General features: G+C 40.4%; 2 protein-coding genes across 4 annotated transcripts in view; both read left to right on the top strand.

The window, feature by feature from the left end:
• LOC114785300 (basement membrane-specific heparan sulfate proteoglycan core protein-like) overlaps positions 1-7,826 on the top strand; it is a 43,532-nt gene extending 35,706 nt beyond the window's left edge. The window contains exons 22-30 of the mRNA XM_028971366.1: positions 283-369; positions 526-550; positions 637-731; positions 836-886; positions 980-1,054; positions 1,154-1,192; positions 1,303-1,371; positions 5,662-5,714; positions 7,549-7,826. Coding sequence (XP_028827199.1) covers positions 283-369; positions 526-550; positions 637-731; positions 836-886; positions 980-1,054; positions 1,154-1,192; positions 1,303-1,371; positions 5,662-5,702 — 482 coding nt within the window. The 3' untranslated portion in view covers positions 5,703-5,714; positions 7,549-7,826. The remainder of the gene's footprint in view (positions 1-282; positions 370-525; positions 551-636; positions 732-835; positions 887-979; positions 1,055-1,153; positions 1,193-1,302; positions 1,372-5,661; positions 5,715-7,548) is intronic.
• Positions 7,827-15,031: 7,205 nt separating this feature from the next.
• LOC114802186 (Fc receptor-like protein 6) lies at positions 15,032-23,978 on the top strand. Of its 3 annotated transcripts, XM_029000893.1 has the most exons (16): positions 15,032-15,095; positions 15,943-15,978; positions 17,676-17,942; positions 18,914-19,180; positions 19,344-19,619; positions 19,834-19,942; positions 20,431-20,609; positions 20,735-20,839; positions 20,945-20,969; positions 21,217-21,311; positions 21,391-21,435; positions 21,612-21,650; positions 21,769-21,843; positions 22,197-22,244; positions 22,380-22,442; positions 22,541-23,976. In XM_029000893.1, exons 1-16 carry the CDS (start codon positions 15,065-15,067, stop codon positions 22,579-22,581), a joined length of 1,701 nt encoding a protein of 566 aa, XP_028856726.1. In that variant the 5' UTR covers positions 15,032-15,064; the 3' UTR covers positions 22,582-23,976. The 3 variants fall into 3 exon arrangements, with proteins under 3 accessions (XP_028856726.1, XP_028856730.1, XP_028856735.1); XM_029000897.1 differs by lacking the exon at positions 21,612-21,650 and having other exon boundaries at positions 22,541-23,977; XM_029000902.1 differs by lacking the exons at positions 21,391-21,435; positions 21,612-21,650 and having other exon boundaries at positions 21,787-21,843; positions 22,541-23,978.
• Positions 23,979-25,269: the final 1,291 nt, after the last annotated feature.

Here is a 25,269-nt window from a genome sequence, read left to right as displayed (position 1 = left end):
CACATCTTACTCTCACAGTTAAAGTTCAAATATTTAAAATCTTACATACCCCGTCAATCAAGACAATTAAATTTTGCCTTCCAAATACAACACATAAATAAATAAACTATACTTACAATGAGCTGGTTGCAAAAGTGTGCTCTCTGCTAAACTAATTATTTGCTGGCATTTGAATATTTATTATCCACTGTACCAGATGAGTAAAAATATGATTTTTCTCTTAACATAACAATTATAACAGACTTGAACATTCTTTGTCTATTGTTTTGCTGTCATTGTCAGGCTCTGTAGGTGTCTGGGTGGGTCTGGCTGCTGCCGTTATTTTTATCATTTTATTGATTCTACTGTGCTGCTTAAGAAACCTCAAAGGTATGAAACATGCATTTCAAATAATATTTCAAATATTACACATTTTGTTATTTTCTTCATGCTATTTATAGCAAATCCCACTATAAATAAACTAATGTCAAATTAAATAAGTGAAACACCAGATGAACAGGCCTGATGGTTTGTGTGTTATTGCAGGTCGATGTTTATGTGCCGCTGAGGGGTGAGTGAATTTCATCATCACCTTTATTTATACATCACAACACTACAACTATAGACTCTACAGTAAGATCCTCTGTCTCCCCCTAGATGCCAAAAGAGGAGAAACCAGGAATCAAACCAAAATCAGAGCTTCTATGGAGGAAATGAAGCAAAGCAGACAAAATATGATACCATACAAAGTGGTATATTACACTTTAAGAAAACCTAAATTATCCAGAATTAAGAAATTTATTCATATTAAGTAATTCACATATTAATTAATAACATCATGTCCCCCTGCTTATAGGATCTGCACATGTTTATGACAACATTACTCCAGCACACAGAAGTGAAGAAGGTGCTGTTCTTGTTCTGGATGAGACCTGAAATAAACGACAATTTATATTGGAGTGTGTAAGATGAACTGTCTGGTATTTGTATTCATCACTAGCTGCTGAACCTGGAACAGATGGCGTGACCTATTCTGAGATTCAGATGAAACCGATTAAAAAGAAGAAAAACACAGGTAGTAGCAGCATGTAAGACACTTGCAAGCAGAAATTTAATATTCTAACTCCTGGATTGTCCACACTCATCAGTGATTTTTTTAACTTTTCACAAACAGACACGGTTTACTCAATGCTGAATCTAGACCAGGACACAGGTGAGATGAAGACGTCCATGTAAATCCATGTAAAGAGGCAGTAGATTATTTATCCACAGAAAAAATAATCTAAATTTGAATGCCCTCTGTTAAAAATCTGTTTTCTACAGGTGATGATAAACCCAATAACATGATTTATGCAGATATCCAGAAAAAGGGAAAGAAACCAAAGTCCAAAAGTACGATCTTTCTTCAAGTTCCTGTATGTGTCTGTGTGTAAAAATACCTTCAATTCATATCAGCAGATACAGTTTAAGGACACCTTGGCAGCTCATGATTCAAACTGGCAAAAACACTTCAACTGTGAGAGACAGAACTAAAAAAAATCCAGGAAATCACATTGTATGATCCAGAAAAGGATTTGAAGAATGTCATGTTGTCATGATGAGTTACAGCCCAAAAACAACATAAACACATTATACTTTGGGGCTGCTGTTCTTCCAAGGGCACAGGATGTCTGATCCGTATTATGGAAAGGATGAATGGGGTCATGTATTGTGAGATTTGGGGCAAAACCCTCCTTCCATCAGTAAGGGCAATAAAGAGGAAACGTGGCTGGATTTTCCAGCATGACAATGATCCCAAACACACTGCCCGGGCAATGAAGGAGTGACAACATAAAAATATTACAAGATTCTGGAGTGGCCTAGATAATCTCCAGACCTCAAACCAATAGAGAATTAGAGTCCCAAAACATCAAAACTATTGAGAAAATCTGCATGGAAGAATGGGACAAAATACGAGCTACAGTTTGTGCAAACTTGGTGAAAACCTACAGGAAAAATTTGACCATAATTACTGCCAACCAAGTTTACATTACAAAGTACTGAGGTGAACTGTTGCTATTGACCAAATACTTATTTTCTGCACCATTATACAAATAAATCATACAATGTGATTTACTGGATTATTTTTACATTCTTTCTCTCGCAGTTGAAGTGTTCATATGATGAAAATGACTGACGTCTTTCATCTTTTTAAGTGGGACAACTTGCACAATCGGTGGCTGTCAAAAATAAATATATATGTAAAATATAGATACTATTTCAATATGCATGTATAGGCTAAATACATAATACTGTTTTTACATACCTTTTGAAGGGGCAGTGGTGGCCTAGCGGTTAAGGAAGCGACCCCGTAATCAGAAGGTTGCCAGTTCGAATCCCGATCCGCCAAGGTACCACTGAGGTGCCACTGAGCAAAGCACCGTCCCCACACACTGCTCCCCGGGCGCCGGTCATGGCTGCCCACTGCTCACTCAGGGTGATGGGTTAAATGCAGAGGACAAATTTCACTGTGTGCACCGTGTGCTGTGCTGCTGTGTATCACATGTGACAATCACTTCACTTTAAACCGTAGTGCTTTCCAACTATACCCAAAATATACAGTATTTTACTGCAGTAAGTTATGTTCTTAAAATGCTCTTCACGCCTGATTACTACAAACCCAACTCTTCAGGGATATATAGGAAAATATACTATACAACGGTGTAACTATAGCCGGTTCAGCAGGTGCGGTCGCACCTTTAAAAAAACAAAACAAAAAAAAAACCTCAGCATTAAAATCCAACCATCAAATAAAAACAGCTAAATAAAGTTATCATCTTTCATTGTCGCCAAACTGTCATGTCAGAGTATATTTGTTTCTACTGAGATACCGCAAGGGTTTCTGGGAAGGCGAAATGTTTTATTGTGATTTTTTTAATGGATGGCTGCACATTGCAATCATCGTGCTGACCAATACAAGTAGCATGCCCTTCAAACCCAAGAGCGGCTGCAAGAAGTGCCAGGAACGTAGAGAGCTAAAGGAAAGGGTGGCAAAACTCCCGAAATTAGACCAATTTGGATTTTTAACCAAGAGTGGTCGTGAGGAGGACAGGACACATAGCAGCAGTAACTGGGAACTGTCATGCAACAGGTAAGCTCTGGACCAGAAGCTAGCCTCAACATATAACACAGTTTGATTTAGACTAGGGCTGGGAATTTAGCTCATTAATTAGATTAATTAATCACAGAAAAAGTATGGAGTAAACAGCAGGAGATCCGAGGTCCAGATCGTTGCTGTGTGAGCCAGAAGCAGTTTGGTTCAGTGAGATTTGGAAGAAAAAAACGGCAAAATGGCTAATAAATGATGTCTCATTAATGTTTTTTGCCGATTTTGATGATATTTTTCTTTTGGAAAAGACGCTCGCGCGTCTCCCGGTTCAACTTTGGAGCGCAGATGAGTGGCCATACAAGGCGAAAGTGGTCACGTTTATTTCAACACTTTGCCCATCGGGAAAGTGTGTGGCATTGGTGAACCTGGTCATAGTGTCTGTAGGAGAGCTATTGGTCGAGCTAGAGGCAGCAGGAGAGGGAAAATTGGCCTGGAATAGCCGCATCATCCAGACCTCCAGAGGGGCGGCGCTGTGGCCGGTGTGAGTGAGTGTGTGTGTCTGTGTGTGTGTGTGTGTGAGAGAGAGAGAGAGTGCTGGGAGACGTAATGTATCAACATTTACAACTGTCATATACTGTAATCTATAATGGACATCACGGGAGCCTGCTTTTGCCTTGCATAACAGATGTCTGCAGGGGGAGGTGTGACATTCCTGTGTCGACGGTTGTGGGTGAAGATTCGGCACCCCTGTTTTTACATACCTTTTGTCGTCGACAGTTGAGGGTGAAGATTCGGCACCCCTGTTTTACATGCCTTTTGTCTGACGGCAACGTGTGAAGTATCAGCCGTCAGGACCGCCCACCCTCTTTGTCTTCCCCAAATGGGAGGCACCAGGGGCGTGACATCAGAAACAACAGGTTCTGATACGTCAGTGACAACTTCCTGTAGGCCAGTGACAACCTCCTGTAGGCCAAGGACAACTTCCTGTAGGCCAGTGACAACCTCCTGTAGGCCAAGGACAACTTCCTGTAGGCCAGTGACAATAATTAATGGTAAAAAAAAAAAAACTGATTCTTGTAACGTCTGTATGTATGTGCGATTAAATGCGATTAATTCGATTAATTAATCGCCACACCATGTAATTAGATAAAAAAATTTTAATCACTTGACAGCACTAACTTAGACTTTCAATAGATATTTATGTCTGAGTAATCTTCCAAGCAGACAATAAATTATTGAGATTGGTCTTAAGTAGAGAGTAGACCCATAGGATAACTGTGGCTAGGATTTTTAAATGTTAGCATTTACTATACTTCCTATTGTCTTTGTTGCAGCTCAAATCTAGAGTCAGAAGCTGGCAGTTCATTTGAAGTCAGTAGCGCAGGTGGCCCGACTGTAGATGACACTGTCAGTGGTCCAGACCGGGCTGAGTCGACAGTCGGTGGCAGTGCATAACAGGAGCAGGACAGGACAGAAGCAAGGGAAGACCTTTATCCTACAGACAGGGGACATTTTGGAGAAAATGTTTTGGACGCTTCCATTAAACGTTACATCTTAACTATGGGTTCTTGTAAACGGAGCGGTCCTTTCCCAAAAAAACAGCATAATCGCTGTTTTTCTGATGTGTTTTATCACACTGGAAAATTCTATACAGATACTCTCTGACTATCAGAGTGCTTTTGAACAGGCCAAAGCTACAGCACAGATACTTGCAAGTAAATGGGGTGTCCACTCTCCTTGGTCTAACATTTTCAAATGTAGTTTGAAGTGTCATTTTGACGAACCATCAGAAGATGAGCGTTTAACCAATGCAGATAAGTATTTCAGAGTGCAGATATTCAATGCCACTCTGGACATCATAATCAGCCAGCTCTCTCAAAGATTTTCATGTATGCGGGAAACCTGTCATGTGTTTGAGGCTCGTAAGATAATAAGTTGAATTAAGTTTTGTTTCTTGGCAATGCGAGTTTAAGCAAGCTTTCTATGTTTGAAGTTTCAGCGTTGAGTGTTTCAGTGCTTTGAGTGTTCCCATATTTTCATGCGAGTTGATGTTAATGCGGTTATATTAGATTACCCTGTAAATTGGTATTAATAACAAACATTTAAAAAATTTTTCACATGTAATGGATCCTATGTAGTACAGTATTTTTGTATTTATAATTACAACCTATATAAACTACCTCTGTGCTTGTGGTTCTTTGCAGAGAGGATTGTAGTCACCCTTAATGTGTATTGCATGTATCAGAGCTAAAACTTCCTCGGGATAAATTTGAAAAAGTATAAGGGCCCGGATTGAATTATTGCACCTGGGCCCATGACTATGTTGTTACGCCACTGATACTATGGCACATGTATTTGCAGAGGTCTTCAAAGTGTTGAAAGATTGACACTTGCACACTTGAATTTCAACACTTGCACTTATGATATGTAATTAACATACTAAGTGCATAGAGTGTGAAGCAATAGCACTTTTAAAATAAGAATGATGAAAAACACTCAAGTATACTTGAATACTTTCACAAACCTGGGCTTGCGCCTTGAAGTGTAAAAAGTGTAGTTTCCACATCGATAACATACAATGTCTTCACCTCTAGGTGATGCTACACTGGCTGTGTACTCTGAGCTGAAACTGTGAACCTGAACACAGGTGAGAGTCATATTCACTCTTCAGCATACATGTAACATTTATTTAACTTTTATTCTACAAGTTCAGTCATCACAAAGATTAAACATAATTTAGTGACCTGTGAGTTGGAGAGTTTGGTCTGAACAAAATGTATGAATGTGTGGAAATTCAGTAAACAAAGATGGAAAAAGTGCACTTTTACGGTGATTTGGCCATCTGAGAGAGGCTGTAGCAATACTCCTCAAGTAACCCATAGTACTAAATCCTGATAATAAAGCTGCATCAAACATATCGCTATACAAGAGAACATGGAGTATTAGTAGAGAAATTTCCAACATATCAATTTGTGTACGTTGGTGACATTTTGGACCGAAGTCCATTTGAGATTTCTCAGGAACCAAACTATAAAACATTTATTTACTTATGACTAGTTAATAATTCCAACTAATTACAGCTATTTTGGGACAGTTTTGAAAATATCACCTTATATGTATATTCCCCATATTATGAGGGGCTGTTTAGGGAATATTTCAGACTTTTGTTACACAAACACATGTGAAACACACACACATTCACATATGAAACTGACAAGCATGCATTTATACTACTGAAAACTCGCACACACACATATGAAACACTCACACAGATACAGGTGAAAAACACGCACACACACATATGAAATACTCACACAGATACAGGTGAAAAACACGCACACACAAATGAAATACTCACACAGATACAGGTGAAAGCACGCACACACACATATGAAATGCTCACACAGATACAGGTAAAAAGGTTTCTTATGTAACAAACAAAAATGTAACTTAAACTGTGTTAAAGGCCCATAAAAAGTAAAGTGAATGTCATTCTGATACACATCAGCACAGCACACGGTGCACACAGTGAAATTTGTCCTCTAAATTTAACCATCAAACTTGGTGAGCAGCGGGCAGCTATAACAGGTACCCGGGGAGCAGTGTGTGGGGACGGTGCTTTGCTCACTGGCACCTTGGCGGCTTGGGATTTGAAAATGGCAACCTTCTCATTACCTGGCCACCTCCTTATCAGCTATGCCACCACTGCTCTAAATAAAAAAAATGAAAAAGATTTGAATAATCATAGGAGGCGCGCCGTGGCTGGTAGCGCGGCGGCGCTCGGGAGACAGAGAATCTTCCGTCAGCAGCGTTGCGACCCGGTTTGGACTGCGCACGTGCAAAATGCAATTACCGCTTTTTAAATCGGGTCGCCAAAATAGAATCCCTAGAACCGACTTCCGGATATAGTGAAATTACTTCCGGATATACTGAAATGCCTTCCGGATATAGTGAAAATTTATTACATTAGAGCATTTCATATGTGTGTGTGTGGTTTTCACATGTATCTGTGTGAGCATTTCATATGTGTGTGTGTGTGTGGTTTTCACATGTATCTGTGTGAGTGTTAAGAAATTGAAAAATGTAAAATATAACAGTTGTATTAAAATAAACTATATACAATGGCAATAATCAATGGAAAAAAATAACAGTATCTACATTATTGTGTATCATGCCATTACTTCACTTCTACTGCACTTTTTGGCACTTTCTACTTTGCAGAGTATGGATGTTTTCACTTTATCGATGCCAGCACTGTTGTATCAACCTCTTCTGTGCACAGAAAATGCTCTTCAAACTGTTGTTCTTCACCAGAATATTTAGCACCTCCTCAGCTGTAAAAACTCTCTTTATCGTCTCAGAATCGCATTGCCTGTTCTGGATTGTTGTGCCTTTTACCTGTAATTCTAGACAGTACAACTATTTGTAAATGTTGCTCCTCATAAGGCCTAAAATTGACCATAACTTTTTTTTTATTGCAGACATCATGATGTTTGTGCAAGTTACAGGTCATCGAGTGGAAGAAACATCTCCATCTTTAAGAAAATTCTATGGAAGTAAATGCCAAAGGTTTAAAATGGAACAAGTGTAATTTTTTTTTCAGAACTTTCATATGTTTTTATTTACATCTTAGTTACTGAGAAAATGTTGATATCATTATAAAGATAACACATCTGAGATTACCGCAAACGAGCATGTATGTATATGTATTTTTTGGATTCTGCCATCTGAAAAGGGCTTTAGAAATTACTCAAACCTCTCCACTTGGGCCAGTTTGTGCCCATTTGTGCCCAGTTTTATTAGGCCCCAAACTATGAAACTCAATTGTTTCACTACTTTATACGTCACATACGAGTTGTGGGTATTCGGAAATAAAGAAAGAAAGAAGCAGAAAGCGTGTTGAGACTCGTATTTATTCATCAACAGCGAACATAACATTTGGCGACGAGGATGGAGTTTGTTCTACCTCCTCCACCTCCTTTTCTGGCTTTGAATTCTTCACAACTTATCTCACGGCCGTCAGGCCTCGCGGATTCTCCAGACCAGTGTCTGCGAGCCTTGCTGCTCCATAACCTGGACACGGAAGGTCAGCGGATCTTACGGACCCTGAGAGCCGACACAACGTACACGGACGGCATCACAAAATGGGCCACACATTTCGCCGACCCACAGAGCGAGACAGCAACCGGGTGAATCGGTTCATCACTACATATTGGACCTGCGGGGGCTGCTGTGTTTCTGTACGTTTGGAATAATGGAAGTTTTGCCCGTGTGGAAACTGCGGATTCTCCACGAATAATACTGGGGCTCCTAACTGCCCGGCTAATGGCCAAATCTGCTCACAATGCGGGAAGAGTAACCATTTTGCCCGTGTTTGCCGTTCAGCCGCAGAGGCCATCCTCTCCAGCGCCACCTACTGCTATCCACGCTGTTACTGCAGCATCTCCCCCATTTAAAACGTGTACGGTGCGGCTGGATGGGGTTCCACTGCCACTGCTGCTGGATACAGGGGCTTCACGCTCCTTGCTCAACCTGTCCACTGTCAAGCAGTTTTTTTCCCATCATGCCCTCCACCCTGACTGCGAGCTCCTGAGTGGATATGGGAACTCAAAAACAGACACGGTGGGCACTATTTCCGTACTGCTTCAGTATCAGAGTGAGGAATAAAGTCTGTGTGGCACGGGGACTGTGGGCCGTCATCCCCGGCAGCCTACAACCTCGCATCCTGGCCATGGCTCATGAGGGACATTTAGGCATCGTAAAAGTCAACAGGATGACAGGGTGTGGTGGCCTGGGATTGACAGGGATATTGGAATTACGGTGAAGGTCTGCTCAGCCTGCCTCGTCAGTGGAAAGACGGGCCATGGCAGCACGTTCAGCTGGATGTCTGTGGGCCATTCCAGGGCGTCCCATATCATCAGCGCTTTCTAGTGGTCGCTTTCAGTGGACCTGTACTCAAAATGGCCCCAGATCTCCTCTACAGCTTCAGTCACGTCTCAGGTGGCCATGGAGTTCCTCGACTGGCCTTCCCAACACCATTACAACAGACAATGGGCATCAGTTCACCTCCATGGACTTTCAGGCATTCCTTGGGGACAGAGGGATTCAACACACGCACTGCTTTCTACCACCCAGAGGCTAATGGTGGCGTGGAAAGTTTCAACCAGACCTTAAAGAACGGTGACCGGGCTCACCTGGCCGATGGCTTGGCCTTTTCCTCAGCCCTGCAGCGCACCCTGCTTCATTATAGATCCTCTCTCCATTCCACCACTGACATCTCCCCAGCTCTCCTGGGTAGGGAGCTGCAGCTTCCGTTAGACCGCTTTCTGCAGCGGCCCGGCGCCACAGGGTTTCGACTCCTTGATCACCGACAGAGGGTGACACAGCGGCAACCTTATGATTACGGGGCTGCTTCCTTAACCGCTAGGCCACCACTGCCCCACTGGACCTGCCCAGTGATACAGGGAACCATGCAGTGGAGGCTGGAGGCCGGGAGAGTGCAGTTTCACCACAACCTGTCCGTGTCCGCTGTAGACCGTTTTACCTCGAGAACTATGTGACTGAATAGCACACCACGTAGTTAGGGCACAGCCTGTCACGTGGCAGAATAATCCACATGGCTATGCTGGCATTTCCGGTAGTCGACCAGGGTCACCTAGTTATATTGTGTTGTTGGTGTTCCATTCGGGGGGTGAGGGGGGAAATGTTACATATGCACATGGGGAGTGTTTGGCAGTCTGTGTTATGTGTGTGATCCGAGTTGTGGGTTTTGTGGCATTGTGGGTATACGGAAATAAGTAATTAAAGAAGCATTTGGACTGACGACAAACTGAGTCTGAGTTGCTGCGATCTCCAGATCCTGCAGGTTCACTCTCTACAGCATTCACAAGATTCGGCCTTTTCTCTCACAACAGGCTATGCAGCTCCTCGTCCAGGCAATGGTCATCTCCAAACTCGAGTATTGTAACTCTCTCCTGGCTGGAGCCTCTGCAGTCACCATAAAACCACTCCAGATGATCCAAAATATGGCATCCCGTCTCATCTTCAATCAGCCAAAACACACCTACATCACGCCTCTTCTCACCTCTCTCCACTGGCTCCCATGATGCTGCCTACAGGGCTGTAAATGGAACTGCGCCCTCCTACATCAATACAATACCTGGCTACACTCCTGCACGCTCTCTCAGATCTGCAAACGAAAGGAGACTAAAAATTCCGTCTTCACAGGGTCTCCGATTCCAATCGACTCTGTTCTCCTTTGTTGTCCCTGGCTGGTGGAACAACCTGCCCTCCTCCATTCGACTAGCCGAGACTACCACCACCTTTAAGAAGCAGGTGAAAACCCGCTTATTCAAAAAGTCTTTCAGACAAATCTAACACTTACACACGCACATGCACACACACTGCACAAAATAATACAAAATATATATATATATATATATAAATAGAATAATTTTTTCTTCGTCTAGCACTTATCAATTTCCGAGCATGTAAGTCGCTTTGGAAAGTAAAGTAAAGTAAAGAAGCAGAATATGTGTCGAGAGTCCGTGTATTTATTCATCAACAGCAAACATAATACTAATATTTACAGAAATATAAACAAATGCACACGTACATCAAGTACCAACTTGAACCTCAGACATCAGATGTCAGATAGAGGTATTTCTTTGCAGCTTCATACCATGTCGTCACTTGGGGAAACACAACTTCCTGTCTGTGCCAAACAGTGTGGTTGGTGAATGGTGATGATGAATGTTATTTCCACGAATGTCCCCTCAATTTCTATAGGATGCTCTCCTCACCCCGCCTCTCTTCTCCTCATTATCATTTAAAGCTACAGACACCGGAACAGCACGTCCTGGCAAAATCTCATTGTGTGACTTGCTCAAAGTGGCTGTAATTCTGCACCAAGGCTGAATGTAAAATTAACACTCCTCGCGTGGTCCAACGCCTCCACAGCACCGGGCCGTCCCGCGTCGCGCTGGTCTCCCGGTCTCCCACCGAAGTACGTGCACTTCTACCCTTTATAGCAATGGCTATTTTTCTAGAAGTCAGCGAACCTCCGCCATGCACTATGCACCCTCATGCATGAAAAATATTTAACTCCCAAACTAGTACAACATAAATGCATGTGCATGCATTTGCTCTTTTAACCAAAAGCGTGTAACTTCACGAATTAAATTAAAACTAAGAAAAAACGCTTCCACCACGTTGTCTCCTGTCTCTTCTCTCCCAACTCTTCCTGTCACATGCTCTCCATCCCCCTCTATGATAGGACAGCACAAAATAAACTCTGCATACCATTATACAGTTTAAACAAGATATAAACATATTATATGAACATATAATGAGACGAAAATACACTTGCTGTACAGATAATAACAAAAATAATACAAATAATATCAGTGCACCTGAGAGGGTGCTACATGAGGTTCACTGCGGTTTAACTGCTTTTTAGTAGTGCTGTGCAATGAATCGCTATCGCAAAAAATCACGATTTAAGATCATGCGATTTCTAAACCTCATAAGGCTGTGATTTTATCCATTCATTTATTGAGATTTTTATTCAGAATACGTTCTTGTGTGCATGATTTGAATCTCAGAGCTGACGCAGCGCATCGGGCAATTACAGCTAAGCTGAGTGGGAGAAAGATGTTAACCAATCAGAGTGCACAACGAAGCATTTGCAAGTGTTGTGCCTTATGAGAACGGATCAAAACGGCACAACGACATTACCTAGATTTGAGGTTAGTTTATCTTAATTTATTTTATGTTGTCTGTTTTAAAGACAATTTCATTACAGTTTTGTTTATTAAACTTAATACTATGTTTTTTCATTGTGAAATGTTTTGTTAATGTGAAATGTCTTGTGCGCTTTACTCGTTAAAAATGTGATTATTTTGTTGATATTGCACAGCCCTACTTTTTAGTAGTTTTGCATTTGACTGGGGTCAGTGTCACTACTGATAGCATGAGGCGATAGCTTTAGGGTCAGTGGTGACCTAGCAGGTAAGAAAGCAGACTCATAATCAGAAGGTCGTGCAGTGTTTCACAATGACAATCACTTTACTTACAGCTACATCAGGATGGAACAATACGTGTCATTGCCAGGTTTGCTGTGTGTCCCAATATATTCTAGTTAGTATGGTATGGTGGAGATTCCAGGACAACGGCCGTTACTCTAGAACAGCTGGACAGGGTGAACTGAATTTTGCGATTGCATAAAAATTATTAAATCAAATATTATAAAAAATTACGGAAAATTTGGTTTGGCAGTGGATAATTGAAACAACTAAATAATGTATTATAATCGTTCTGATGTCTCTAGATCAGGGGTCACCAACCTTTCTGAAGCTGAGAGCTACTTCATGGGTACTGAGTCACATGTATAGAAACTATTTTGATTAACTCTTCAGAAATAATACATTTGCTCAGTTTGTCCTTAGTTATACAATATTAATAATGACTAGAAACCAAAATTCCAGAGGAAATTTTGATTGGCGTGTCCGGGCGTTTGTCACAGGAACAGGCATGGTCTCCTGATCTGGTGTCAGCTGTAAAATCAGCATTGTTAGCTACCATGCTAACATCAAAAAAGCTAATAGGGCGTGGCCAAGATGTGTCACGTTAAATTTGTTTAAATGTTTAAAAATTAGCATGTTAGCATGCTAACATCAAAAATGCAAAGAGAGCATGGCCAAGATAGAAATAAAGTGGCCGAAGGACCGGGCATTCTTAATAATGTGGCTGATTGAGCAGGCTGCTGGTTTAAGATTCCATTGAATTACAGTGCTGGCGCTGCTGCTGTATCAGTACCCCTTGTAGGACCCCCTTTGTTGGCAATGACACTGTAGCAGTACCACTTAAAAGGGGCCCCATTTTCCAATTAAGCTGCAGAAACATCTCAAGGATGATCAGGAGAAACAGGAGGTACCTGAGCTCAATTTTGTGCTTCATGGCAAAAGCAGAATACTTATGTACATGTGCGTTCTAATTTTTTTCATTTGTAAGAAATTTGCCAAAACCTCAACTTTTTTTACATTGTCATTATTGTGTGTAGAATTCTGAGGAATTCTGACAAAAATCCATTTTGGAATAAGGCTGTATATGGAAATGTGAAAAAAGTGATGCGCTGTGAATACTTGCCGGATGCACTGTATATAGATACACGCTATATATTTTGTCACATAACTAGACTCTCTCTATATATATTTGTTTGTTTCGTCATTCACAGAAATATCTGTCAAATTATCAAGCCAAATATGGTGGGTATGTTAACACCCACACAATTTAATTAGCTTTGCATTAATTGTTTGAGGCTTTTAAAATGAATATGAGGGAATATATATACACGTACAAATAATACATTTTGTGATGTTGTCCTTTTTATTCCCCAGTTTCCATCAAGACAAAGTCATGAACATGTAAATATAAGCGCGACTGGAAGATGATGTCATATCTCAACCCTGACAGCCCAGAACTTTACTGTGGATGTGTTGTCATTTTCTGTTTAATTTCCATCTCGCATGTTCTTGATTCTACTCACCTTGTAGCTACGTTCCTGATTCCTGAGGCACCAGTTGTGCTGGTTCTGTACTGTTTCTCTTTCTGATGGACACAGGAGAAGTGACATCTAGATATTTGCTGTGGATTTATTTGGCAGTAAATCAAATATTTAAATGTATTAATGAACTGATTGGTGCATTAACTATTTATCTCTTAGTAATTTGAAGAAGATTGTAAACACTTTAGTTGTGAAAATATCAACCAACGTCACATCAACAAAATGTACTGGTGTTCAGGACAGAAGAGAAAAGAAATGAAGAAAAGGCGAATAATTAGTTTGCTGTTGCAGAGAACCACAATTTACCAACCATCAAGAGACAACTTAATACAACAGGATGATTCTGAGCATTTAAACAAATCCAGATGCCTCCCCAGCTTTACAGATAAAAGCCAAAAAGACACATTCATTTTAAAATAAGTTATATGAGAAGGTTAAAAAGTTGAAATTAACATGAAAACCCTGAGTTTTAGTCTCCTGGTTCCTGCTGCTTGTGTTCTGATGTGATGAAAAATGATATTAATTCATATTCTTTATATATGTGTATTGTGTCATTTAACTTAACACAAACCTTCAGGATTGTTGGAAACCGCCCCTGTTGTCTAACTTAAGGTGGTGGAGAGAAGCCAAGGGTGTGAAATGCTGCCGTCACAGGAAAAGCTCCTGGCTCTGTTGTAATTTTGTTTATCACATAACCTCATGTGTGTTATTTCATAGTCCCCTGTCTTCAGTTTTGTTTTATAATGTAAAAATAGGTGTGTTCAAACTTGACTGGAAGTCTATGTGTATGTTTGCTGACAGATGTTGCTGACAGAAGTGCATTCTGGGTTATTTAACAGGTCACAGTGTTGTGCGCTTGTGTCTCAAATTCCTTGGTGTGAAAATAACACATCTGAGTATTTCATATGTACTTGTAATTTAGAAATCTGTTGCGGAACAATATTTGGATTCACAAAGACATTTATCACCATGACAGAAATGCAGATCTGCAATGTTACTTTTCACCTTCTTCTCTCAGCACAGAACCAAAACCGCACATACAGCCACTAACAGGCAGACATATTGAGGAAGTGCTACTAATAACCACAATTCTGGTTGCTTTAAACATGCATTCTTCAAATAATATCAATATGTCATTTCAAAATGTTCTGCAATTAAAGATATTTCACTCTCTCCTTGTGTACAAATTCTTTATTTTTCAGTTCAGCTACGGTCAACTAATTAGACTTTATAATTTTATTTGCAGTTTTACAAAGACTTTTAACTACAGATAATTATAATTAACTTGTGGTCTTTTCTGAACATACAGAAGTGACCGAGCTCCTTCCTGAGGTGGTCTCATGCCATCGTTTCACACTCACACTTATTTTCACACTTAGTTTCTGATTCATTATACAGTAATGAGAGGAAGATTCAGTCAGTAAGAGGACAGCATGGAGCTCACTGGACGAATCCTGCTGTTTTGTGAGTTCTATCTGTGCGTGTGTGTGTGTGTGTGAGAGAGATTTGAGCAAGAATTACATGCATTTAGCACTGTTGGTGATTTACAATTGGTCACTTGTGCTTTAAAAAATAAATAAATGCATGTTTTCATCATTTTCAAAACCTTTGTTTTAGCTTCAGAGAAAATCTGAATAATAATCAGAGAATCTTTGCATCTAAAAATAATCACTTTCTTTTGTCTACTGGTGTTCCGAATAGTTCCATAAAAACAAATCCCTGCTTTATATAAAATTGTACAATGTGACCTTGTGAAGCTGAGACAGGAGAGCAGAAGACAGGTTTAAGCACAAGATGAGTGTGTTTGTGTGTTAAAATAAACTACTTTGAAAACCCTTATTCTGTGGCAGTTATGGAGTATAAGATGGAGCCATTTTAAAGAATCCAATGCAAGAAACATCTTTATTATTTTTGTAGCAGGAGATGTATAGTGATGTATATTTGATTAATCTTCTTTTTACTTCATGGTTGCTTTGTTCACTATTGTCATCATCAAAAACGGCTTCATGAGATGCTGATTAACATGTGTGAATGATACAAAAGTGTTCAGCATAAACCTGCAGGACTCTCCCCGAAGCCGCCATCACAGAAAAAACTCCCTGTTAACCCCATATGTGTTATTTCATAGTTGTGTGTCTTCAGTTTTGTTCTATAATGTATAAAATGCAGGACCCATAAATGAGTAGATGTGTCCAAACGTTTGACTTGTAGTGCATGTCCATCTTCATATCTGCTGTGTAGAGTTGCTGCTGCTGCTTGTGTTGTTCAGCTGCTGTATCTGATACTGAGTCTCTCTTTCTCCTGGTTTCAGTGCTGAGTTCACTCGCCTACTCTGGACTTTCACAAGGTGGGAGATGATCTGATATTTTTTTCTGTTCCTAATGTGTCTTGTTTCTACTTTTAAATTTGCCCATTGCCTCATGTCCTGTATTAATTTTGTCTTTGCTGGTAATGAACCGGTTTCTACTGGAGGATTTTGTTACCAGATTTTGACTGACATATGATTCCTAGAGGTCTTGTATGGATCTTACTGGTGGAAATAACCTCAACACTTCCTGTTTGGCTCATACCACGGAACCGGAAAAAAAACATTTGTGCTTATTTTTACATGCAATCACAGAGCAACTGCAATGCTTCACACGTTTTGAAGCCATGATGGTCGGTGGAATTTTTTTAAGGGAGGGGTTAGAAATTCACAAAACAGTGAAGCAGAATGACCAAAGTACGCTTTACACCTATCGGCATTTACCGCCACTGTAGGACCAGAGACAGGCCAGCAGAACTCATATTAATGTTAAATAATATTAAATAAATAAATGAGGGTGGACACATGGCAGAGACACAATACAAGAGGGTTAGGACCCACATCCAGGTGTAATTAATATAAACAGGGACATGATTAAATGTACAACATTCAGGGACAGTACTTTGTGAATGGGGAGTTTGGAACTGCAGTTCCAAGGACCAAGGAAACGACCAACCTGGAATGGAAACAGACAAGGGTTAACAGACACTGGTGCACACAGACAATGGGAAACGCAGACGTTACACAGATACTTACGTCCACTCAATCGTGCGGCCATGCGGCAGGAACAACACATGGGGGCAACATGGACTGGCAACAGAACACATGGCTTGGACCAAAACCACTGGCACAGACCACACCAGTTCTGTTCTGCGGTTAAACGGCAGGAAATCACAGGGCAGACTGGACAAGGACTTACTGACAAGAGACGTGCAGAATAAAGACCCAGAACACCGGTGCAGGCATTTTTTTTAAAGAAGGGAAAAGAGGTGTAGGGAATCAGATGGGGGCGTGGCCTGTACTCAGTATCCAGGCCAAGCTGATGCTGGATGCTGGGGAAGACCGTCGTTACAGCGTGGGGTGCTACCTTTACATTTACATTTACAGCATTTATCAGACGCCCTTATCCAGAGTGACTTACAATCAGTAGTTACAGGGACAGTTCCCCCCTGGAGCAACTTAGGGTTAAGTGTCTTGCTCAGGGACACAATGGTACTATGAACCTTCCGGTTCATAGGCGAGTGTGTTAACCACTAGGCTACTACCACCCACCTCTGCATCCTTCGCTGCTAGGTGGTTGAGAATAAATATTGAGGATCATATATAATAATATATATAATAATACTTGCAGCAGTTAAATACTTACCAGGTACTTTCGACAGTTTTGTGTGTGTTTTGGTCCATTTTTAGATGAATAAATAGAATACATGAGAGCTGCCAATTATTGGGCTCCTCCCATTTTAAACTCCTGAAAGGCAGTTCATTTATCTTCTTCACTATACAAAACTACCAAATGTTTCATCTAGAAAATGCTGATGATACTTTAGACCTCACAGGCCCTTTTAAAACAAAACACACTCAGGTTTTCACTCGTAGTTCAACAAAAATACATTTACACGCATGTTCAAGCTGTTAGAATATTGGTCATTTTGTTTGTAGCTCAGCTGTTTGGATGTTACTGTATTATTTTATCTGCACTGTTATCTGCACTCATGTCAGAGTTTACTGTGTCTCCACAGATCTGCCTAAAGCCACAGTGACAGTAGAGTCTCCAGAGGAACCTTTCTACCCTGGAGATTCGGTCACTCTGAGGTGTGACATAACAGAGTACACAGACTGGGAATATTATCACTGGTACAGAGACAACACACATATTCCCAGTAAGACCAGTAAGACCATCACCATCTCTCTCCCTACTGAGAGTGGTCAGTATGTTTGTTCTGGACAGAGGAAGACTTTTCCCCCGTACAGCGCTTCAAGTCGAGCTGTTACAGTGTCTTACCAGGGTAAATATTTAAAAATATGGCAGGGCATTTCATGCTTTTGTCTTTGCTGAAGACCCCCCGCTGGTATCTTTATCAAGCTGCAGCCTCCAACAATCAGGCAAGAAGTATCACCAGGGTGCCAAAAGGCCAACAAATAGCCTGGGGTGCCATGACAGGAAAGTATTGTGGGGGGCTGGATGACCACTGTATTTCTGTTTCAGGAATTATGTTTGGAAAAGGCAGAAAAATGACAGGACAATCTGATTGGTCTGTGGCAACATTTTTGGGAGTCAAATGCAGAGTATAATAGAGGTTCTCTTCATGGTTACTGTCTCTTCTTTTCCTCCTCCATCGGGGGATTTTTTTAATGTTACATTGGTACCATTTTTACATACAATATTTACTGGGGCAGTGGTGGCCTAGCGGTTAAGGAAGCGGCCCCGTAATCAGAAGGTTGCTGGTTCGAATCCCGATCTGCCAAGGTGCCACTGAGGTGCCACTGAGCAAATCACCATCCCCACACACTGCTCCCCGGGCGCCTGTCATGGCTGCCCACTGCTCACTCAGGGTGATGGGTTAAATGCAGAGGACAAATTTCACTGTGTGCACTGTATGCTGTGTATCACGTGACAATCACTTCGCTTCGCTTCACTTACATGTAACTGCAATAGTAATCTACCGGTGTTAATAAATTAGAAACTGTTCTCTCTTGTAATTAACAGTTTTGCCATGCCTCTTCGTCCAGGTAACATGAGTTTAAATACAGTACTTTTTTACAATTTCATATGAGAGGAAAGTGAAATGAAAACTCCTCATATTTATGAAAAATAAAAACATAATGTTCAAGGGATAGTGTAGACAGTCGCTCAATATATTTTTCTATAAAATAAATTCAAATTCTATTTGTCACATAGATAGTCATGGATGTTCCTGCATTTCTTTTATCTGCACTGATATCTGTACTCATGTCAGAGTTTACTGTGTCTCCACAGATCTGCCTAAAGCCACAGTGACAGTAAAGTCTCCAGAGGAACCTTTCTACCCTGGAGATACAGTCACTCTGAGGTGTTACATAACACAGTACACAGACTGGGAATATTATTACTGGTACAGAGACAACACACATATTCCCAGTAAGACCAGTAAGACCATCACCATCTCTCTCCCTACTGAGAGTGGTCAGTATGATTGTTCTGGATGGAGGAGAACTCGACCCCAGTACAGCTATTCAAGTCAAGCTGTTACAGTTTCTTACCAGGGTAAATATATAAAATACTACAGCTACATTTCATATGAGAGGAAAGTGAAATGAAAACTTCTGATGTTTGAGTAAATGTGTGAGTAAAGATTGAGTAACAGACCCCTGTAGTTTAGGTCTGAAGAAGCTTCTTTGTTTCTTGCTTCCCCACTTTGTCACTTCAGCAGACCTGCCGACACCTGCACTGACTGTAGATCCACAGAGTCCTGTGTTCACTGGAGAGAAGGTCACTTTGAAGTGTGAGATGGAGCCCTCCAGTGGTTGGAGATATAAGTGGTATAAAGAGCAGAGCAGTAATGTGGTCTTTCAGTCTGAGGGAAACACCTTCATCATCACAGCAGCTTCTGGGTCTGATGAGGGTCGGTACTGGTGTCGAGGAGAGAGAGAACACAGTAATACCAACACACCAAAAAGCAGAGATGTGTATTTGTATGTAAAAGGTGAGATTATCCAAAATGTGCAAGATCTACAAATACATAGAACAATTTCTGTTTAATGCTAATGCTTTTCTGTTTCATGCTTATGAAACGTGTATTACAGAATTAATTATAATTACAGTATTTCATGTTCTGGTATGAGAATAAAGAAATGCTACTGACTGTTGTTCATGACTGAATGGAATAATCATTGTTACTCACATTATGATCTCCACAGCCCCGCCCACAGCTACACTGACTGTAGCTCCACAGAGTCCTGTGTGGACTGGAGATACAGTCACTCTGAGGTGTGAGGTGGCGTCTCTCACTGGCTGGAGATATAAGTGGTATAAAGAGCAGAGCAGTAATGTGGTCTTTCAGTCTGAGGGAAACACCTTCATCATCACAGCAGCTTCTGGGTCTGATGAGGGTCGGTACTGGTGTCGAGGAGAGAGAGAACCCAGTAATACCAACACACCAAAAAGCAGAGATGTGTATTTGTATGTAAAAGGTGAGATTATCCAAAATGTGCAAGATCTACAAATACATAGAACAATTTCTGTTTAATGCTAATGCTTTTCTGTTTCATGCTTATGAAACGTGTAATTACAGAATTAATTATAATTACAGTATTTCATGTTCTGGTATGAGAATAAAGAAATGCTACTGACTGTTGTTCATGACTGAATGGAATAATCATTGTTACTCACATTATGATCTCCACAGCCCCGCCCACAGCTACACTGACTGTAGCTCCACAGAGTCCTGTGTGGACTGGAGATACAGTCACTCTGAAGTGTGAGGTGGCGTCTCTCACTGGCTGGAGATATAAGTGGTATAAAGGCAGATCTCAGACTGCAGTGTCTCAGTCTGACCGTTACAACAGAACTGGGGACACATTGACCATCAGAGGAGCTGCTGAGTCTGACCAGGATCAGTACTGGTGTCAGGGAGAGAGGGACACCAGACCCACATCCTCACTCATCAGTACACATCTTACTCTCGCAGTAAAAGGTAAAATAAAGGTCATCATTATAATCAGAGTAAACAAGCCTTTTTGTATGTACTAGTTGAGTCTAAAATGATCTTTAATCTCATAGGCTTAAATAATTCATGTACTTTTGTTCTGTTATTCTCAGGCTCTCGCGTCTATGATCTGTCATTAGGAGTCTGGGTGGGTCTTGGTGTAGGAGTCATTTTCATCATTTTATTGAGTCTACTGTGCTGCTTAAGACAATTCCGAGGTATGAAACATTGAGATAATTTAATGAAGAAAGGAAAGTCAATAATTCCTTCAAATTACTGAATCATCCGGTAAACAGACCTGATTGTTTTATGTGTTACTGCAGGTCGATGCTTATGTCCTGCTGAGGGGTGAGTGAATTATTCCTTTAAAATTAAAAAAATTACAATTCTGTTTTAGGGCAACATGGTGAAGCTGCGGTCAGTGTTGTGACCTCACCCTTCTGAGAACATGTGCTCAAATCCTGGCTTTGTATCTGTGTCTCAACTACTGCTGCACACACACTGTATCTTGCACATGTACAAAAAATAAATCCCTAATTAGAATTCAGCAATTAAGGAGAATGAGCGATGAATGAGCTCCTCTGTCTCCCCCTAGAGGCCAAAAGATGAGAAAGCAAAGTCCAAACCAGGATCAGAGATTCTCTGAAGGAAATGAAGAAGCTCAGACAGGATATGAGACACTGCAGAGTGGTATATTACATTTTAAGATAAAATAAAATTATATTTGTATTTTAACTATTTCAGCCGTTTCATTGTCTCATTCTCATAGGATCTGCACATTATTATGATGCTATTAACCCCGTCAATGGAGAAGGTAATTTTTTTCTGCTGTACTATTCTGTGAATAAAATGTTTATATAGTAATACATGTTGTGTATTGAGGACTGTAGTATGGACTTGATATGAGGCATTACAAACTGGTATGTTACATTTAAGTAAAGAAGGAGCATTTTAATTATTTCACATTATTTGGTTTTCGTTTTCTCATAGGATCTGAACATGTTTATGAGGCTATATATCTAATCAAAGGTAGAATTTTTGTTAATGTTAATGTTAATTTTTACTCCACTATGTGAAAATACATTTTTGATTACAATGTGTTTTTAAGAAGAGTGGATATTTGATGGTTGTTTCTATTCTTCTATAGCTGGTGAATCTGGAACAGGTCAAGAGACAAATTCTGAAGATAAAATGATGCAGATGAGAGAGAAGAAGAAAGCAGGTAGTGATCACATGCAGTCCCTCACCAGAGAAGGTGAAACAATATCTATAACCTGGAGTACAAATAGCAAACATCAGTACATAAAATAGTTTTGAGTGCATAAGTGTGTTCACACTCAACATGTGTGAACATTCAACTTAGTGCCAATGATGAAGTCATTTTTATTGAGTAAAGAAGGGGGTTCACATTCAATTGAACAAACAAAGCGGCTAGATATTTTGATGGGTGACAATCTGGTATGTGCACACACACGACTGGCTACATATGACTGGAGAGAACACAGTGCCTCAATTTACACACGACACAAGCTGAAGTGGACATTGTCTTATCTTCTTCTTCCCCCTGCTGTCCAGGTGAGAATCTGAAACCAGATACAGTTTATTCACTGCTGCAGATCACAGGTGAGACGAAGACTTGTCTGTGTCTGAACAGTCAGTACAGCATTCATACACAACTATATTCTTTACTCAGAGTATAAATATAAGTGAAACACACAATGTAAAATGTTATCTGATCAAAACTCATGTTTTCGCCAGACAATTCAAAACTCATAATGGTGACTGACGCAGATGTCGAGGGAACAAAACTGGCATTCAAAAGTAGGAAATTGATCTAATTCCTCATTTATTTCTATATATGCTTCTAAGGGTCAAAAACTCTAAAAAGAAACTAAACAAGTTCATGTCTTCATTTCTAGACAAGGACCTGACACCACCTGATTTGGCACTGGAACCTTAACACAGTTTCTTCACTGTTACATATAAATTGAGATTTGTTTCGATTCTTCACAGTAGTAGATCATTAAAACTAAATGTTACAGCATTGGATCACAGTGAGGGGTTACTGGCTACAGGAATTGAAACTTCATCTTGTCAGCAGATTTAAAGGCTTTTGTACAGCATTCAAGGGGAGAAATGGTGGCTGTTAATGGAACAAGTACAACCAACATCCTACTCACAGTCTCCAGGACCATCTGCACTTTCACTCAGATGGTTCAGGAAAGTGAAGGACTCTGATCTGGTCTGCGTGAGTAGAAGAGGGCCAATCAGATCCAATCAATCAAATTACATTCAGAGGGACCACAAATGTGTTAGATTCGATTTATTGAAACACCTTCTGATGCCAGATGTTAAGTCTCATACTAAGAGCTCTCAGCGGTGATTGGCTGAAATTAATCTTAAAGTCAGAGTTATATTAGGGTATAAAATGCACTCAGAACTATGTGTTCGCCTAATTGTTGGTAATAATCTTGCTTTGTTTATAACCACGGATGTGATTAAAATTTAACCCCCAGTAGAATTTATTGCCTTTTTTTAAGATTATAATATGTCTGCTTTTTTTTAAATACAATTTAATTTAGAGCCTTTATCAAGATTCTGATCACCTTTGGATACAAGCATTTTGCAAATGAATGTGTAATTTTATATGTATGTCTATAGGAGCACAAGATTACAGTGAAAACTAATTTCATGATCTTTCCAAATATAGTATAACCATCTGTTTACTTCTGACTTACAAATATCCTTGTAATTAAAAATAGTGTTTTAATTAGAGAAGAGAATTCTTCTTGTTATGATGTATTTAAATTAATATAATAAAAAATGATCAGTTGTTAAGTTTGTTTATTTGACAATTTATCTATATGTAGAACATTAGATTGGCCATTTTGTGCTGCATGATCCTGTAACAACAGCTTCCCCCAGTGTCTGGTGCCACTTGGTCACGCAGGCCACGCCCTCTCCACATTGCCCACACCTCTCTCCCCTCTCCCCTCCGTTATGCTGAGTCCACAGCAGACACAAGTGCACAACTACAAATCATTGGCATGAATCTATGGACTGGTGTCTTCTGCATTTAGTGGGACAACAGAACAGCTCAGTAGAGGTCACTGCATCAGGATTTAGATCAGGGGTGTCCAAACTATGGCTAGTGGGTCAGCTGCGGACCTTGATCCATTTTTTATTGGCCCGCAACTAATTCTGAAAATATTCTATTTAACTGTAACTCTACTTTACAGCATATGATAACTACGGGTGTTGAAATTAATCGCATAATCGATGCATCACGATGCAGACGTGGACGATATTGCATCGATCACATCATTGATCACATCATAATGACGTTGCTTGGTGAATTTCTGGGGGCGCTATATAAATTTCACGTTAAAAAGTAGTGCTGGTATTGACTGATCTGAGCACAGCGCCTCTCAGGGTAGGAGTTTCATGCTGTGCAGTGTGGCACCCGGCGGCCTTGTTAAAAATGGTCTGTGTTCAGTTTGCACTCACATGCCGCCATGGACATCTAAAACGACTGCCACTTGTGTTTGTTCAGCTGCAGTATCTGTTAATATCAGGCCTGTTTATGTTTAACGTGTATTTTTGAGTTCTGGCAATCGCCACACGCCTGTGGGTTAGTTTAAGTTCTCCCCTTTGTTTAAATTGTTTTTGGCCCCCGAGCCACGTTTATTTGTATTTATCTATCGTTTATTAATAAAAACTTCCTTCCCAGCATGTCCTGCTTCTACGCTTCCTTCCCCCGTCAGCAAGCGGTCGTGAGAGTAAATCTGTACTAGAGTAACTTTAGGATTCACCCCCTTCTGATTCATTCACTAAACTGATCCGGGTGAGTCACTTGTGTCACTATTGCCAAATCGACAGCTGTGAGTCAACTGAATTATTTGAAAGTAAAATGCCTTGTGATGAGAATGTATCACTTTCAAAATAAACCTGCTGGTTTGAGTGATTCAGATTTCCCTGCGTCTTCAAAGCACAGAATATTTGATGTTTCTTGTTCAGGAGATTTCAGAGCCTGATAGTACTATCAGAGACTTGGGCCTGATAGTATACAGATATTCCATGGATAACATTTAACTCTGATATGTGACATAGAGAAGGAGGGTGGACAGACTGACTGGGAATACAACTGGTATCACAATGGCAACAAAATTGGCTCTTGGACATTTGATAGAGAACATTCAATCAATTTTGTATCAGAATCAGTCAAGGGCAACTACACATGTAAAGGTCACAGGATCAGTGATGGAAATGAGACTGAGAGCAAACATGTTACTCAAACTATCAGGTATGATTTTACATTTTACAATTCTCTTTATTTTGGATTTCATTGTAAAGACACTGTATGATAATACCCTTCAAGGTTTTTCATGTTTCTGTCTCATCCAGAATATATTAATTATGTTTTGTGATAATTATGATGAGGTGACTTGAGAAATTGAGAGCTGTCTGTAATAAAATAGATTTTCTGTGCTCTCCTCCTTGAACCGTCATTTATTGTGGTGGAGGAGTTTGAGAGCCCTAGGAGTTATGTTGTCTCGGGTACTTGGTGCCCCTGGTATGATCTCCCATGACAAATTGGTCTTAGGTAAAGGGCGAGACAAATAACGGTTCAGAAGACCTTTATTGTAAA

The sequence above is a fragment of the Denticeps clupeoides genome, chromosome 1 (assembly GCF_900700375.1).
Source record: "Denticeps clupeoides chromosome 1, fDenClu1.1, whole genome shotgun sequence".
NCBI classification, from domain to species: Eukaryota; Metazoa; Chordata; class Actinopteri; order Clupeiformes; family Denticipitidae; genus Denticeps; species Denticeps clupeoides.
This window is presented reverse-complemented; position numbering and strand designations above follow the sequence as displayed.

Bases quoted from the DNA above. Each gene is read 5' to 3' on its own strand.
- LOC114802186 (XM_029000893.1), top strand. From the start codon at position 15,065: ATGGAGCTCACTGGACGAATCCTGCTGTTTT. The intron at 19,181-19,343 runs GTAAATATATAA...TTGTCACTTCAG, and splicing joins TGTTACAGTTTCTTACCAGG to CAGACCTGCCGACACCTGCA. The intron at 21,436-21,611 runs GTAATTTTTTTC...GTTTTCTCATAG, and splicing joins TAACCCCGTCAATGGAGAAG to GATCTGAACATGTTTATGAG.